We start from the raw sequence: 17,818 nt of genomic DNA, 5'->3' as shown, positions 1-17,818 counted from the left end.
CCGCCTGTCTCTTCTTCCCCGGCCAGGCGGAGCGAGCTAAGATGAACAAGTTACGGCAGAGCTTCCGGAGGAAGAAAGACGTGCACGTCCCCGAGGCCAGCCGCCCCCACCAGTGGCAGACGGACGAAGAGGGGGTCCGAACTGGGAAATGCAGCTTCCCCGTGAAGGTGAGCGCCGCCTCCACCCCCGCTCCCCCCGGCCGCGGGGGAGGTGCGTGAACGAGGGGATCCGAACCCCCGCGGCCTCGGAGCGGCGAGATCTCCTTCACGGAGCGGCCCCGGGAGGGGAGGGGCAACTCCGGCCCGTGGTTCCCGGGGCGGCCTCGCGGCGGTGGGTTTGGGTTCCGCTTGCCGGCGTCCGCCTGAGGGCCGACCCCGGGTCGGACGCCGTGGCCCGACCGCGGCGGCCCGCGCCCCGAGACCCGCCTTTCGGGGAGGACCTTCCGGCGGGACCGCGCCCGCGTCGCCTTCTCCCCCCGCCCCCCCCCCCCCCCCCGCGGTCTCCCCTCAGCGCGGCCCACCCGAAAGCGTCTGTCCCGTCTGACGCCTTCGAGTCGTCTCCCGACCCTCGGCGACGCCGCTGGGGTGAAGGTTAATCCCCCGCTCGCTCCTACCTGCCCCCCCCGCCTGCAGAGGAGGGGACGGTACAGCCGTCCCTGTCGTCGGCGATCTCCCTGGCACTCGGCTGGCCGAACTGCCCTTCCGCCGGTCGCGTTCCGATCGATCACTGGGGTCGATCGAGCCCCTGCTGGGAGCGGAGCGTTCGGGAGGACGCAGCGGGGCTCGCTCGTGGGTTCGCCGGTACTTGCCGTGTGCAGAGCGCTGAGCGCTCGAGAGAGTGGGAGCCTCACGTGGGACAACCCGCTGACCCCGTATCTACCCCAGCGCTCGGCGCAGGAAGAACAGCGGGCGCTTAACGGATACCGACGTCGTCATTATTATCGTCGTTGTTATTGAATCGTGAGCCCCGGGTGGGGCGGGGGCCGCGCCCGCCCCGATCGGCCTTTCCACCCACCCCGGCGCTCAGCGCAGCGCCCGGCACGCGGTTAAGCGCGTCACCGCTGGCGCGCAGAAAGACCTAACGGCTCAAGGTGTCCGGCCGGTTATGGCGGTCGTGTCTTTCGGCGAAAAACTCAACGCGGGCTTCGGAGAAGATCTGTCGGGAGCCCCCCCGCCCCGGGGAGGACTTGGCGCGGGATCGCGTGCTTCTAAACGTTTTCACGTGTCCAGAATTCATCTTCTCCCCAGAGCGTTCCGTCTCGGTGAGGGATTTTTCTCTTGACGCCTCCTCCGGTCGGAGGCCCGTTCGATGACCTGTCTCTGCGTTTCATTCCCAAATGCGAACGAGACGCTTCCCCTTGAGAATGAAACACGTCGCCTCAGCGGAAGCTCTCCGTGCAACAGAACCGAAGTCTCATCCGCCCTCAGAAGAGAAGTCGGTTGAAATAGTAATAATGACGTCGGTGTCCTCCGTTAGGCGCGTACTCCGTGCCAGGCACTGTACCGAGCGCCGGGGCGGGTACAGGCAAATCAGGTTGGTGGACACGGTCCCTGTCCCGCGTGGGGCTCCCGGCCTCCGTCCCCGTTCGTCTCCCAGATGAGGTCACGGAGGCCCAGGGGGGCGAAGCGCGACCCGCCCGAGGTCCCGGGGCAGAGAAGCGAGGCTGCGGCCGCCCCGCGTCACAGCGTACGGTGGAGCTCTTCGGAAGGGGGACTTGCGAAGGGGCGCCGTCATTTTCTTTCCTTTTGGGGACCGAAAGAAGTCAGCGTTGTTCCATTTCTCAGAGCCGAAGGACCGTAAAACCCTGTCGGTCGATCCGAAAACGGACCTTGCCGGCGAAGGCCCCCCCCCCCCCCCCGGAGCGCAGTTTCGGAAACGGAGAACTTAGCGGAGTGACCCGGTTCCGTCTCCTGCCTTTTACCTCTCCCGTCCTAAGGCAGGTGCGACGAACCCGATCCGAACCGATCTCTCGAGTAAACTAACCCGGGGAGAGGAGCGGGAGGGGGTCGCCCGGCGGGCGGATCCCGGGGCCCGGGCGTCGGGAGGACCCGACCCCGCCGCCCGGGCGACGGGTCTCTTAGCTTCTCGGTGGGACGGGGACTGGGTCCGACCCGATTCCCTCGCGGCTACCCCATCCCCCAAGCCCTTCGACAGATGCCCCGGTTATTAGCGGCGGCGGCGGAAGCCGTGGGAGCGAATGAGTTCTCCAAGGGAGCGGGCGCGGACACGGAAGGGGACCCGGAATTGAGTCGAGTCGGGGGGGGGGGGGCGGGAGGCGGAGGAGGGGCCCGCGGAGCAGGTGGAGGACGAGCGGCCGGAGAGAACGGAGGGGAACCGGGAGAGGATCTCAGCGGCGAATCCGAGGCCGGATCGTTCTCTCCGGGAGGTTGGAACCTCCCAAGACGCGGCCTTCTCCGGCGCGGGTCGACCGGAGCGGAGCGCTCCGGCAGAGAAGGCCTTCCTCCTTCCGAGATGGCTTCCCGCCCGGCGCCGCCCGGGATCGGCCCGGGATGTCCGCCCCACCCCCGTCGTCCGGGAAACCGACGAGCCCGGCGTCGAGATCCGGCGGTCGGCGGTATCCGTCGAGCGCCGACCCCGTGCAGGGCGCCGTGCCGAGCGCCCGAGAGAGAACGAGCCTTCGAATCCCTCCCACGGGAGCTCCGATCGCAGCCGCGTTCTAGAAGCCCGCTCGGGAGAAAGCCGTTCCGGGAACCCCCGAGACGTCTCGGAGCCGGCGAAGCGCCGGGGCCGAAGAGATCGTCCGAAGCGTCGCCGTCGCGATGGGGACGATTATCGTCGTCGCGCTCGTCGAGCACCCGTGACCCGCCGGGCACCGTTCCAAGCGCCGGGGCGGACGCAAGCTAATCGGGTTGGACGCGGTCTCTGCCCCACGTGGGGCCGACGGTCCCCCGTCCCCGTTTTACGGATGAGGGAACCGAGGCCCGGCGACGCGACTCGACCGGGGCCACCCGGCAAACGCGCCCGCTCCCGGGCCCGGGCCCTTTCCGCCGGGCCACCCTGGCCGTCGGATCTCCGCATCCGGGGAGCGGACAAGGCAGGTGACGCGGCGAGGGAGGAGGAGCAGGCGGCCGATCCGGGAGGGCTGCCGTGTCGTCTGGGAGACTTCAGAGGGTGCGGTCAGTCGCTGGCTGGTGTTTATTGAGCGCTCACTCCGGGCAGAACACTCTCCTAAGGGCTTGGGGAGGGTTTAGTGCAAGAGAGATTTGCAGACGTGGGCCCCGCCCGTGATGAGCAGGGGGAGACAGAGAGCAGTGTGAATGAAGGTCCTCTATAATAACTAATTTAAAGATACGTTCGTACGGGTTTGCGGGGCGGGGCGCGGGGCGGGGGGGGGATGTCGGGCGTCCGGAGGTCCTCGCGCGTCGCCTTTGAAGCCGTCCGCCCCCTCGCCCCCTCCGACCTCGCCTCCCCCGACCCAGCCCGCGCGCCCCGTCCCCCCGACGCCCGCCCCCCTCGCCGTACCTCCGTCGCGGCCGCCGACGTCCCGCCTCTGGCCTAGAGTGATAACGACGGCGGTATCCGGTAAGCGCTTCACTGTGCGCGGGGCACCGTTGTAAGCGCCGGGGAGCCGTCGCCCCTCGTGAGGCTCACAGTCTTCGCCCCCATTTTACAGACGAGGGGACCTCAGCGACCCGCCCGCGGTCACGCGGCGGGCAGGCGGCGGGGCCGGGACCCGAACCCCTGACCTCCGACCCCCAGGCCCGGGCTCTCGCCACCGAGCCGCGCCGCTTACCGCCCCGTATCCGACGGACCGTCGCTCCCCCCCCCCCCCCCCGGAGGTGCTTTAAGAGCGCCCCTCCTCCGAGAGGCCTTCCGCTCAGTACGTCAGGGGTGTTTATTGGGCCCTGGGTGCGTGCGGAACCCTGCGCCGAGCGCTTCGGGGAGAGTCCAGTGCAACGGAGTTTACGTCCCCCCGTCTAAGCCCTCATTCCCACTTCCTTCGGCGTCCCCTTCCCTCGCGATTCGCACCCTCTCCTCGGCGCCCGTCCCCGTCCCCGTCCCCCCCCCCCCGGGACGTATGCGCCGAAAGATCCACGTGAGTGGATTTACGCGTGTCTATTTGTATTGAGAAGCGGCCGGGGCCCGGTGGAGTTAGGGGACGTGGGCTCCGATCCCGGCTCCGCCCCTCGTGTGCTAAGCGACCTCGAGCAGGCCGCTCCCCTTCTGTGGGCCTCGGTCCCTCCGTCCGTAAAATGCGGGTCAAGGCTGGGCGTCCCATTCATTCAACGGCATCTACTGAGCGCTTACCGTGTGCGGAGCACTGTGCCGGTCGCTCGGAACGTACAGTTTGGCGACAGGGAGAGGCGAGCCCCGCCCATCGACCTGGGGGACGGGGACGGCGTCCCGCGCTTCGGACGGGGCTCGGCCCGTAGCGAGGGCTTAACGGTTATTATTACCGGGTAGCGGCGGCGGGATTGGAACCCACGTCCTCGGGCTCCCGCAGCCCCGTGCCCTCGCCCCCGGGGGCCGCCGGGAGGGACGGACAAAGCCGGCGTCGAGCGCCGTGGATGATGAATAGGACGGGGCGGCGAGGGGCGCCCTTCCTCCGGCAGTAAGCGCCAGCAGCCCACGCTCGGTGGGTGGCGCCCGGGCTGGGGAGGCGGAGGACCTGGGTTCCGATCCCGGCCCGGCCTCTCGTCTGCCGCGCGCCCGTCGCCGCGTGGGGATCGTCTCTCTCTGTCGCCGGATGGGACTTTCCGAGCGCCCGGTACGGCGCCCTGCACGCGGGAGGCGCCCGGCAAACACGAGGGAACGAACGGAGGAAGGGGTGGAGTGCAGAACGACGAACGGGCAGGGCGCAGGCGGGAGGTCGCCAACCTGGCGGTCCCGGAGTCGGCCGGGCGCCGGAGCCAAGCGGCGACCCCGACGGGTCCGGCCTCCGCTCCATCCGGACGGAACCTGGTTCTAGAGGTGCGGGTGGAGAACGCGTTCTGGCCCCCGAGGGAGGCGACGAGTCGGAGCTTTCCCGAGCGCCGTCGCCGGCCAGGGGAGGACGCGATACCGCTTTCCTGAGAGGCCCTCCACGGGGCCGGTTCTCGTGAAAGCGCATTTTTCTGAATAAAAAATCCTTCTGCCCCGGAGGGGCGTCACAAAAGGCGAAACAGTCGAAAGAAGCCCACGATGTCGAACGTTTCAGCCGCCGAGACGTGAGCCGCCCGCGGATTCGCAGTGAGGTAGCGTCTGGAAGAGGAAGAACGTGATTTTTATTTCTCTCTCCCGGCCCCCCCCCCCCCCCCCCCCCCCGCAACGCGCTTATCTCGCTTGGCTTCGTGACTTTCATTTTAAAAATCGGGGAGGAATAAATCCGGTTGGATGAACCGCCCGGCGTCGCCCAGGCCCGCTCGGCGGATAGACGGCCCTGCCGGAGCGAGTTCTCCCTCTCTCTCGTCCGTCCCGTTCTCGAGGTCTGCCTCCTTCGGCGCGCCGTGGAAAGAACCCGAGCTCGAATCGTCTCCGTTGCCGACCCGCCCTCTCCCAAGCGCTCAGCGCAGCGCTCCGCCCGCGGTAAGCGCTCAAGAGACGCGGTCGAACGGATCGTTGGGAAAGCGGCTCGGTAACGACGGAGACGCGGGCCCGGGAGTCCGTGGACCCGGGTTCCGATCCCGCCCCCGGTCCGCCGCGCGACCTCGGGCCGGTCACTTCGCTTCTCTGGGCCTCGGTTCCCTCGGCCGCGAAATGGGAACCCGATACCCGTTCCGCCTCCTACTTGGACCTGATTGTCCCGCGTCTGCCCCGGCGCTCGGCACGTGCCGAGCGCTTGGCAGATGCCGCCCGCGGTCATCGCTGTTCTGCCGTTCAGCCGCCGCCCGGAAATCCGCCTCCCCCTTCCGTCCCCTCCCGCCTTCGGGACGTCTGTACTGGGACACCCTGCCGACGCCTCAGACCCAACGTGTCCCAGACGCCACCCGCCCCTCGTCTCCCCTCCCGAACCCTGCCTCCCTCCGACTTTCCCTTCGGCGTAGGCGCCGCCGCCGCCGTCCTCCCCGCCCCACCGGCCCCTGACCTCGGCGTTGCCCCTCCCTCATCTCTCTCGTTCAACCCGCCTTTTAGACCTCCCGGCGCCTCCGGCCGGTCCCGTCGCTACGGCTTCCCCGGAATCGCCGTTCATCCGAACCCCTGCCGTGGGGCCGGAACGCTTAACGTCCCACCGCGATGCCTTCAAAGCCTGATGGGTTCGGAGGCCTCCCCCGACTGAAACCTCCTTCGCTTCCCCTCTTTGTATTTCTACGGCGCTCGCGAGGCGCTTCCTACGGGCCGGGCGCTGTTCTGAGCGCTGGGGTAGATGGCGGGTAAACGGGGCGGCCACGGCCCCCGGCCCACGGGGGGGGGGGGGGCTCCCGATCTCCATCCCCGTTCTCCGGGCCGGGGGACCGGGGCCCCGAGCGGTGAAGCGACTGGGCCGAGGTCACACGGCGGACAGGCGGCGGAGCCGGGACGAGAACCCGGGCCCCCCCCCGACCCCCGGGCCTCGATCCGCTCGGCCGCGCTCCTCGGAAACGCCTACTACGGCGGCTCAGCCCGAACCCCTCGGGGTACGTGAAATGGACCGCCCGCCCGGCCCGACGGCCCTTCCGGGCATCTCGTACTCGGTCGTTCCCCCCATCGCTGATCTGTCGGAGCACCCGTCTCCCCCTCCGGACCGTCAGACGGGGCATATCTCTGTTCTGTCGCTCTCCCGTCCTCTCCCAGGCGCCCGGTACAGGGGTTTCGCCCTCAGGAAGCGCTCGGCACACACCGTTGCGGGCGGGGAACGCGTCTACCAACTCCGTCGTGTCGTCCGTTCCCGGACGGCCGGTACGGTGCCCAGGTGCGGCCGACCGACGGGGAGGATTTGCCTTGTGCTTTCATGTTTTACCGTCGCCGACGTCTGGCTCCAGTCCCCGTTCCCCACTTGATCGCAACCGTAATAATAATAATAATGACGACGACAACAATACCGTGCCGCGTCCCCCTCGCTTCGGAGACCGAGAGGGTCTGTTGCGCGCCCTGCGGTCATTCGTTCATTGAGTCGTATTTAGCGAGCACCTCCCGTGTGCAGGGCACCGCGGTAAACGCTTGGGGAGAGTAAAACGCACCGGTGGGACGGACACGTTCCCTGCCCGCGGCGGGCTGGCAGTAATGGGAAAAGACGACCTCGGCGTTGCCCGCCGGACTTGAGTCGACCTGTAGTTCCGCCAGCTCGTCAAGTCGGTAATATCGAACAGCGGTGTTGCTTGAGCGTAAACTCTGCGCGGGGCGCCGTACTGGGCGCCGGGGAGGATCGGGTGACACGTTCCCCGCCCGCAGGGAGCTTAAAGCGGGGGGAGAAAGACATTCAAGTAAATTCATCGCAGCCGTGATAAATGATCGCTATCGCTACTAACCCTAGAATGCCTCCGTATTTTGAAACGCGTTACCTCTTCCCCTCCTTCCCGGCCCCACGGCGCTCCCGTCCCTGTCGGTGATTTTATTTCCTCGCGTCGTCTGTCTCCGTCTACCCTAGACCGTGAGCCCGTGGTGGGCGGGGGTTGTCTCTCCCGGCGCTCAACACGGTGCCGGGCACGTAGTAAGCGCTTAACCAGTACCACCGTTGTTTATGTGATATCGTCGTCTTCTTCCAAGCGCTTAGTACAGTGCGCCGCGCACAGCGTTCAAGAAATGCGATGGAATGGATGACTGTTTACGTGAGCGTCTGCCGGGTGCCCACAGGCGAGCTTCCGCTTTAGGGAGCCGCGATGGTGATGTTCCTTTAGAGGAACATTTCGGGCGAGGTGCTCGGTCCGTCCTGGCGAAACCCCCCCCCCCCCCCCCGGTGAGATCGCGAAGACCGTGGGGTTGGGTTAAGCTAAAGGATTTTCACGGCCTTCGGAGGGACTTCTTTCAGGCCCCCCACCCCGGAGAGGGCTGGCAGAGTTGAATAAAATTCCGTTTGTCGCCCGGGCCTCGGTTCCCTCGTCTGGAACGTGGAGACGGAGACCGAGGGCCCCACGTGGGACACGGGCTTCGTCCAACCCGATTAGCTCGTCTGTACCCCGGCGCTTGGTTACGGTGCCTGACACGTAGCGAGCCCTTAAGAAACCGCCCCCCGGAACGATACAATAACTGAAAAACAAAACCCCCCCAAACCGGCCTCCCGACCGGACGTCGTGAGGAGAAGCGAACGTTCAGACTTGCTCTGCCCTTGTGCCGCGGTCTGTACGACCTCCGACGGAGCCGCTCTCTCCCTTTGCTCCGGAAGTCGGAGCGCAGTCCGAGAATCAGGGACTCACCTTGGGATTTCATTGGAGAGAAACAAGAGAACGGTTACAGATCGTTGAGCGCAAGAAAGGAGATTGCCGGAACCGCGATGGCTACAGCGGCGAGGCGGCGTAGGAGGGGAAACAGCGGTCGCCGAGGAGTTCGGTCGTCGCCCCTCCGTTGTGATCCTGTGATATTTGATCTCCTGCCTCCTGACGATCCGTCGAAAAAGGCAGCGGTGTTCGCCGGCTGAGAAAAGCGTGCGTCGGTTCTCCCTCCGCCCCCTGCACGGTGCGCTTTCGACCCCAGCGCCGAGGTGCGCGGCTCGCCCATCGCCGGGGCGTCGGCCCGGGAACGTGCTAGGTTCTCCAGGACAGTTTGAAAAGCCGAGCCTTTGGCTCCGCGGCGTTCCCGCCCGGCTACTCCAGTTCCGTTTCGCTCGAGCCTGGATTTCTCCTTCTTTCGCTGACTCGCCGTCGGGAAGGTTGATTTTCCTCCTCCGCTTCCTTGAATGTCAGGCGGGCGCTCTCGACTTGAATTGTTACTACCCGGTCTTTTTTTTTTCTTCTTTCTGGGATGAAGGCCAGGGATTTGCAAACTGGACGGATAGCTCCATCATTCCCTCCTGCCTCCGAACGTTTTTCTCCTCCGAGAAACGCTGAGGATTTTTCTGTTTGTTTGTTTTATTTTTACCGGTACTCGCCAAACATCTACTATGTCGCCAGGCACCGTACTGAACCCTGGCGTAGTTGACGCCCGTGGCTCGGTGGGAAAAGAGCCTGGGCTTCGGAGTCAGAGGGCATGAGTTCGACTGCCGGCTCTGCCACTCGTCGGCTGTGTGACCGTGGGCGAGTCGCTTCACTTCCGTGTGCCTCAGTTCCCTCGTCTGCAAAACGGGGATCAACCGCGAGCCTCACGTGGGACGACCCGATGACCCCGTATCTCCCCCGGCGCTTAGAACGGTGCTCGGCACATAGTAAGCGCTTCGCAAATACCGGCGTTATTTACACGCTCGTCGGGCCGGACACAGCCCCTGCCCCGCGCGGCCTTCGTCTCGACGGGTGAGGTAATCGAGGCCCCGGGAAGCGGAGGGCCTTGCCCAAGGTCACCCCGCGGACAGGCGGCGGAGCTGGGATTCGAACCCAGGTCCTCCGACTCTCAGGCCCGGCCTCTCTACGTGAGGCCACGCCGCCCCAGAGGTGGTTGTTAACCTTTCTTTCGAAAGGAACCCGTCAAACCAGCGAGACGAGAACCTTCCGGACGTTTAGGGAGGCGGATTTTGCCGTCGCTGTGCGTTTTCAGTTCCCCTCCGGAAAAATGTAGCCGGTTCCCCCCGTCGATGCGTTAGGCCGGTTCCTCGACAGGTTGTTTTCTTCCTCTTTTTGTCTCCCCAGATATTTCTCCTGAAATTACCGCCCAAGCGGACGGGTGCGCGCCCCCCCCCCCCCCCCCAATCTTTGCAGCGGCCGTGCGGGAGGAGGAGGAGGGGGAGGAGGGGAGAGGCGGAAGGGGGAGAATAAAAGATAGGTGAATCGTTTCGGGGTCAGGGTTTTCAAACCTCACATTGCCTGGAAGGAGTATCGTCGAGTCGGAGAGAGTACGCCGCCTTGGGTCGGAAACTCTTGGCTCTCGTCCTAGTTCCTCCTCTGATTTATGATGTAACTATTTGAGTGATTTCCTTCCATTCTGGCTTCCCCATCTGTACGGTCGGCCCAATCTGGGCTCCACCTCAGATGGATATCGACGCGCTTGGCTTTACCCCCCCCCCCCCCCAAAAAAAAAAAAAAAAATCCGAGCGCGCTGTATGAATTAAAGTCTTTTTTCCCTCCTCCCCCCCCCCCCCCCCGTTTCCGGTTGTGCTTTCGCATTCTGTACCGACTGGTTAGGAAATGCTGAGTTGCGTTCATTGTCCTGTTCTCAAGAAGAGTCGCTTGAGTCATTTGTTTATTTTTTTTTTTCCTTCCTTGAGTTCATGCCGTCTCTGAGGGAAGATAATAGGTGCCTGATGACACGCCTTAGTGGCAAGAGCCCAGGCCCCGGGAGTCGGAAGGACTCGGGTTCTAACCCCGGCTCCGCCACCTGTCTGCCCCGTGACCTTAGGCAAGTCACTGGTCTGTGCCTCGGTCCCCCCCCCTCCGGAAAATGGGGATGAAGCGTGGGAGCCCCCGGTGGGGCGGGAGCTGGGTCCAAACCGGTTCCCTTGCGGCTACCCCTGCGCTTAGTAAGGCTTAACGAATACCTCAGTAGTTTATCGTTAGCACTACTAAATATCGTCAGTAGTGACGCTAATAATAACGGAAAGAAATCCTCTCCACCGCCGACCTTTTACCCGGGCTCCAGAAGAATCCCTGTCCTCTAAAACCGCACTGAGACGGAAAGGGGGTAAATAGAAAGCAGCCGGCCCACCTGCTCCGCGTTTAATCTTCCTTTTTAGCAGAGGGGCACCGCCAGGCGATCCTTTTAATTAGCAGCTACGGTGCTCGCCGGGGGTCTCGGCGGGATCGGCGAATTGAGCCTTTCGGGAACAGCTGGACCCGACGGGGCCTCCTGCCCGCCCAGCGGGGGAGGCTCTGGGGGAAACGGCCCGGCGCTTCGGTTAAGAGTGCTCTGGGGTGAGCTCGCGGTGGGCAGGGGACGTGGCTCTTCCGTTCTTGCGTCGGCCTCCGCCAGACCCTACCCCCGGTGCTCGGCGCGGGGCCCGACACGCCGCCGGCGCCTGACGGGTATCGTCGCCCCCAAGACGTCGCTCTCCGGAAGGTTTCGTCTCCTCCCAGAGTAACCCTTTTCCAACCCCTTCTTCCTCTCTCCACAGTACCTCGGCCACGTGGAGGTTGATGAATCCCGGGGAATGCACGTATGCGAAGAGGCCGTGAAGAGACTGAAATCTGTAGGTATCATCGTCTCCTTCTGTCCGACTGCCGGGCCGCGGACTGCCCGCGAGATGCCGCGGCCCAGGTCGACTCGTTCCGATCCAGCCGGGCCACGTAGATTCAAGCACATCGGTTACCTTTTCGGGTCGCTGAAAGACGCCGGGCAGAGCTCCTCGCTAATAATAGCAGCGGTATCTGGGAGCGGGTAGTCCGCGGGAGGCACTGTAGCGTCGGGCTAGGGCGGCTGCCAGCGAATCGGGTCGGGCGCGGTCCCCGTCCCGGGTGGCGCCCCCCCCCCCCCCCCAGCCCTGACGCCCGTTTCGCAGACGGGGGACCTGAGGCACGGAGGGAGTGAAGTGACCCGGCCGAGGTCACCCAGCGGACGAGCCGGGGAGCCGGAATCGGGACCCGGGTCCTTCCGAGGCCCGGCCCGGGGCTCCGACCCCTGGGCTGCGGAGGTCGGGCTCTGTCTGTCTGAAAAATCCTCCGAATCGGTGTATCCTCTCTCTTTTTTACGGTATCGCAGCACTCGCTGGGTGCCAGGCACTGTGGTTTGGACACGGGATCAGTGGTGTGGACACAGGCCCTGCCCCACGTCTTAATCCCCATTTTACAGACGAGGTCGCCGAGGCGCAGAGAAGCGAAGTGACTTGCCAAAGCGAGGCTTATCGAAACAGGAATGAGCCCCACCCAGTGAGAATCTCTTCCCGGTCAGGCAAGCCGGAGTTAGAAGTAGCTCTAAGGACGACGGGAACTTCTCGGGTATTTTCCCCCCCCCGTTTGAATCCAGTTTCTACTCCCCTCCCAACACCTTGTTTAAAAAGAAAACCGGGGTGTAAAGGCCAAGCAAATTTCATCTCACTTTTTAACCTTAACGGTGCCCGCCGGACGTGAGCCGATCCGTAGTTCCGCCCGCTCGTCGGGTCGGTGCTGTCCGTCGGTGGTATTTACTTGAGCGTTTACTGCGTGCGGAGCGCTGTGTCAGGCGCTTGGGAGAGTCCACGGTAAGAGCAGGCGTCGCCACGTTCCCCGCCCCCGAGGAGCTTCTCGTCTGAAGGGGGAGGAAGACATCAAATGAATCGGCACAGCGTTTTATTTGTGCTTTAGTAATCGCTACTGCCCCCGGCAGCCGTAGAATCCCTCCCCATTTTGAAATGTGCCATCCGGAAGGATTGGTCGTATTAGCGTACGTCAGTTTCTTGGAGCCACACTCTCTCAGAGCGTTTCCTTGAACGCCGCGGCCGTTTCTTTCTACCTCGCGGCCCCAGAGCCAGGACTGGGGCTCTGGTTCGATTTCGCCGTGACACCGGAGCCCGAGACCGGGCGTATCGGGCAGGCCCCGTGCGCGTCAGAGCGCAGCCGTGGTCTCGATCCGACGTTTGGCCGTCTGCGGGCATCAGGAAAGCACGGCGGAGACACCTGCCGTGCCCGCGGCGAATGGGAAGCGGAGAGGTGACGGCCAAGGTCGTCGGCCCCGGACTGTTTCGGATTTCTGAATACGATTTCTTTAGACGAAATTGTTTTTAGAACCACAGGAATCGTGTCCTGAATCGTGTGTCTTTCGACCCCCCCCAGATCCAGTCCCTTGTGGCGGTTATTTATTTGTTCTGCGGGATCTGTTAAGGCTCACTGTGCGTCCGGCACCGTTCTAAGCGCTGGGGTAGGTGCCGGTTCGTCAGTTCAGGCGCAGCCCCCGTCCCGCGTGGGGCTCGCGGTCCGAGTAGAGGAGGGAGGACGGGGATTGAATCCCCATTTTACAGATGAGGTCCCTGAGGCACGGAGAAGTGAAGTGACTCGCGAGCCGGGATTAGAACCCAGGTCCTCTGCCTCCCAGCCCCCAGCTCTTTCCTCCAAGCCGTTCTCTAGTCGGTTTACAAAATGCAGGGCCGGGGGAGCTTCGAGGGAAGAGCAGAGGAGAGGGTTAAACGTGAGTCCCAGCCTCTGTCCACGACAACTGCCCAAGTCTTGTCGCAGTTGAACATTCCCTGGCCTGCTTGCGTTTATTGATGATGATGATGATGGCGGCGGCGGCATTTACTCGGCGCTTACCATGTGCAAAGCACCGTTCTAAGCGCCGGGGGTCGGGGGGAAAGTGATCAGGTTGTCCCTCCTGGGGCTCACAGCCTTAATCCCCATTTTCCAGATGAGGTAACTGAGGCCCAGAGAAGTGAAGCGACTTGCCTAAAGTCACCCGGCCGACAAGCGGCGGAGCCGGGATTGGAACCCATGACTCCCAAGCCCGGGCTCTTTCCACTGAGCCACGCCGCCCCCCGGGTTTACCCCCACCACCTATCCCTTGCTCCGGCCCTCTCGGCGAAACGTTCCTCGTCAGCACCGACATCCCCTCCGCCTCTCGCACAGAGCTCTGGGTCAGAAGGAAGATGACTTTTTTCCCGGGGAATCACAGTTGCTCATTTTTCCCGTGAGGCATGGGGGATCCCAGGCTGGAGAGGGAGGGGGAGCGGGGGGGCGGGGGCGGGAGGGAGACGGTGGAGAGGGAGAGGGGAGAAATAAGAGAGATGTGAGAGAGAGAGAGAGGGAAAAGACGGGGGAGAGGGAGAGAAGAGAAAGAAGCGGGAGAGAAGAGAGGCCGGAGAGACTGGAGAGAGAGAGAAGATACAGGGGAGAGAAGAGAAAGAAGCGAGAGAGAAGAGAGGACGGAGAGACTGGAGAGAGAGAAGATAGAGGGGCGAGAAGAGAAAGGAGAGGGAGAGAAGAGAGAGATGGGAGAGAAGACAAAGGAGAGGAAGAGATGAAAGATTGAGAGAAGACGGAGGAGAGGGAGACAGGAGGGAGATGAGAGAGAAGACATGGGGGGGGGGGGGAAGCCAGAGGAGGGGAAGAGAAGAGAGATGAGAGAACGGAGAAGACAGGAGAGGAAGGAGACGGGGAGGAGAGAAAGACAGGCGAGAGAGAAGACAAAGGAGAGGAAGAGATGAAAGATTGAGAGAAGACAGAAGATAGAGGAGGGACAAAGGAGAGGGAGACGGGAGAGAGGTGGGAGAGAAGACAAAGGAGGGGGAGAGAAGAAAGAGAGATGAGAGAACAGAGAAGACAGGAGAGAAAGGAGAGGGGGAGGAGAGAGACAGGACAGAGAGAAGACAAAGGAGAGGAAGAGAAGAGAGAGAGAGATGAGAGAACAGAGGAGAGGTGGGGGAGAGACGGGGATGAGAGAACAGAGAGAAGACGGGAGAAACCAAGGAGAGGGTGAGGAGAGAGAGATGAAAGAAAGAAGACGGGAGAGAAGACAGAGGAGAGGAAGAGAACAGAGAGGTGAGAGAACAGAGAGAAGACAGAGGAGAGACGGGAGAGGGGGAGGAGAGAGAGAAGACAGAGAGGAAGAGAAGAGAGAGATGAGAGAACAGAGAGAAGACAGGAGAGACAGAGGAGAGGGAGAGGAGGGAGAGAAGACAAAGGAGAGGAAGAGAAGAGAGAGATGAGAGAACAGAGAGAAGACAGAGGAGAGACCGGAGGGGGGAGGAGAGACACGGGAGAGAGAAGACAGAGAGGAAGAGAAGAGAGAGATGAGAGAACAGAGAGAAGACGGGAGAGGGAGAGGAGAGGGAGGAGACAGGGGAGAAGAAGACAAAGGAGAGGGAGAGAAGAAAATGAGAGGAGAGAGAGAAGACAGCCGAGAGACAGAGGAGAGAGAGACAGGAGAGCGATGAGAGAGAGAAGACATAGAGGGAGAGGCGAGAGAAGACAGAGACAGAGGAGAGGGAGTGGAGAGGGAGAGACAAGGGAGAGAAACAGTACAGAGAGGGAGAGAATGAATATCATTCAGGGAAATCCCAGGTAGAGAATCGACCGAGGGTCTAGATAAACGTTGTGGCCCTTCGGTCCTCGTGGCTTGAGGTGCGGACTGTCGAGCCACTGCCCGTCTCCTCCACCTCCGTCTCGGGGGAGGCCAGACCTCCTTTCTCCCTGCCGCCGCGTCGGTCTGCCGCTTCCCTCCCCTTGGCCGAGCCCCCCCCCCCCCCCCGGTAGCCTCCCTGCCGCCCGCCCGGCTCGACGGCTCGGTTTCCGGCACGGGGCTCCCCCCGTTTGCGCTGCTAACCACCTCGCTTCCCGGACCCGGGCTCGTAATTCAGACCGCTTTCCGCTTCGGCCGTGGCCTCGGGATGACCCGGGCGTCGCTCTCCGCCGCATCGCGGCGAACCGTCGTCGGGAGGCCGCCGATTTAGGAAACGGGGCGACGGGTTCCCCGAAATCCCTTCTCCGCGGTTGAGGATCCCACAGTACGGGGGCGGGGAGCGCGTCTGCTCGTTCTTCCGTTGTCCTCTCCCGAGCGCTTGTTTCGGCGCTCTGCACACGGTAAGCGCTCAGTCCATACGATCGAATGGATGAACGGGTCCGACCTGGGGCCCCGGGTCTCTCCGGCTCCCCGATCTGCGGTTCCGGGGACTCCCTCCCCGCGGCGGCGACCCAGCGGTTAGAACCCGGGCCCGGGGGTCGGGAGGACTTGGGTTCTGATCCCGGCCCCGGCCCCCCCCGCCGGGTGACCCGAGGCGAGTCGCTTCACCTCTCTGGGCCTCGGCCTCACGTGGGACAGGGACCGTGTCCAGCCTGTTGGGCCTGTATCTACCCCAGCGCTCAGTAGAGAGCCCGGTGCGTAGGAGTCGCTTAAATACCACGGAGAAAAAGATCCGCGTGGACTCCCCGTTGTCGACTCTCCCCCAAACCGGTGGGGAGCCGGGGGCCTCCCCGAAAGTGCGAGGGGTTCAGGCGTGGCACCTCGCTGCGATCCCGCCTCACCCCGCCTATGAGCGGGGCTTCTTTGTTCTGTGGCGTCGGTCAGGCGCTCACTGGGTGCCCGGCACGGCACTAAACGCCGGGGCGAACGCGAGGTTGTCAGGTCGGTCGCGGACCCCGTCCCGCGTGGGGCTCACGGTCTCCATCCCCATTTGACGGATGAGCAGACCGAGGCCCAGAGGGCCAGGGGAACGGACCACGTCGTGGCAGGGCCTCGCTGCATCTGCTCTCTCATCGGTGGTTCCCCGCGCGTTGGGTCAGACTCACGGAGCGCTTACCGGGCGCGGGGCCCCGTACCCGGCGGAGGCGGCGTGGCCCCGCGGACGGGGCCCGGGCCCGGGAGTCAGGAGGCCCCGGGTTCCGGTCCCGGCCCCGCCGCCTGTCTGCCGGGCGACCTGGAGCGAGTCGCCTCAGTCCTCCGGGCCTCGGCTCCCTCATCCGTAAAACGGAGATGAGCACCGCGAGCCCCACGGGGGACGGGGACCGGGTCCAACCCGATGGCCTTGTGTCCGCCCCAGCGCTTCGAAGGGTGCCTGGCACGTAGTAAGCGCTTAACAGATACCGTGAGAATTACCATCATCATCACTGAGGGCCTGGGAGGGTCCGGTGCCGCAGCGAACGGACACGTTCCCCGCCCACGGCGAGCTTACCGTCTAGAGGGGGGTGAGACGGCCGTTAAAAGGAATACGGTCTCGGGAATGTCCTGGCCCGACCGACTCCCTTCTTTCGTGAAGCGGAGTACCCTGAAATGAAGCCAGAAGCCAAGCAGGCGCTAACGTAGGTAACCGTTCAGAATTTTAGGGGCTCCGCTTCTGTAGTTCCTCTTAAGGCCGACCCGGTCCGCGTTCTGGCCCGGGCAGCCGAGCCTTACAGATTTTCCATCTCCTCGCCTCAATTAAATATGGCTGTCGGTCACCTAGAGAGGCCAGCGGCGCGGGAAGATCCACGGGAATCTGGCCGGTTCGGAAGCGCCCGTGTGCATTCGGCGACCGGAGTGGATAAACCTTACGGGTCGAGCACAGTCCCTGGCCGGCGCGTGGAGCCCACGGTCTTAATCCCCGTCCTGCCGACGGGGGAGCCGAGGCCCGGCGAAATGAAGTGACTTGGCCAGGGTCACGCGGCGGACTGGTGACGGAGCCGTGATTAGAACCCAGGTCCCCCGGGCCCGGGCTCCTCCTGCTAGGCCGCGCCGGTTCTCCGTGCCCTGTCGCGGTTCTGTTCTGCGGCCCATCTACCCGGTGACCGTGATTATCGCTCCGGTGTTGGTGGAGCGGAATACCGTTCTGTTCCGAGCGCTGGGGTGGCTACGAGGCCATCGGGTTGTCCCACGTCTCCATCCCCGTTTTCCCGTTGAGGTAACTGAGGCCCAGAGAAGTGAAGCGGCTCGCCCGAGGTCACGCGGCGGACGCGTGGCGGAGCCGGCATCAGAACCCAGGTCCTCTGACTCCCAAGCCCGGGCTCTGGCCGCTTCCAAAATGATAGGTTAATTCGTTTGGTTCCAAAGAGCGCCTTAAACCGAACGGAACCTTTCCCCCCACGGCATCTTTGCGGCGGACTCGAGCCCTCACCCGGGAGCAAGTCGGACAGGTCAAAGGCTGAATTCCCGCGGAGCGCGCCCGAGGCCCCAGGCGGCCGGTCCTGTTCATTGAGCGCTTCCCGTGTGAGATCCCGTAGTGAGCGCTTGGGAGACCACAGTGTAGCAGAGTGGCAGACACGTTCCCCTTCCACAGGGAACCTAGAGTCTGGCGAGGGAGGGAGAGAGCGGAAGAGGTGACAGCTCTGTCCGCAGTGGATTTATTTCACAATTTAGCCCTGGTGACTTGCCGACAGTTTACACTCAGCCAGCGAAATGGATCAAACGCCCTCCGTGCCTCATCGGACGTCCGGCCCGCGGGCGGGAGTTCACTCCTTCATTCGGTCGTACTGATTGGGCGCTTACTACGTGCAGAGCGCTGTAC

The 17,818-nt window shown here is 63.8% G+C and overlaps 1 protein-coding gene across 1 annotated transcript in view; it reads left to right on the top strand.

Moving 5' to 3' along the window:
• The window catches only part of NUMB (NUMB endocytic adaptor protein), a 107,632-nt gene that overhangs the window by 65,338 nt on the left and 24,476 nt on the right, over nt 1-17,818 (top strand). Inside the window, exons 3-4 of the mRNA XM_039911308.1 lie at nt 27-167; nt 11,051-11,125. Coding sequence (XP_039767242.1) covers nt 42-167; nt 11,051-11,125 — 201 coding nt within the window. The 5' untranslated portion in view covers nt 27-41. The remainder of the gene's footprint in view (nt 1-26; nt 168-11,050; nt 11,126-17,818) is intronic.

The sequence above is a fragment of the Ornithorhynchus anatinus genome, chromosome 1 (genome assembly GCF_004115215.2).
Source record: "Ornithorhynchus anatinus isolate Pmale09 chromosome 1, mOrnAna1.pri.v4, whole genome shotgun sequence".
NCBI lineage: Eukaryota > Metazoa > Chordata > Mammalia > Monotremata > Ornithorhynchidae > Ornithorhynchus > Ornithorhynchus anatinus.
This window is presented reverse-complemented; position numbering and strand designations above follow the sequence as displayed.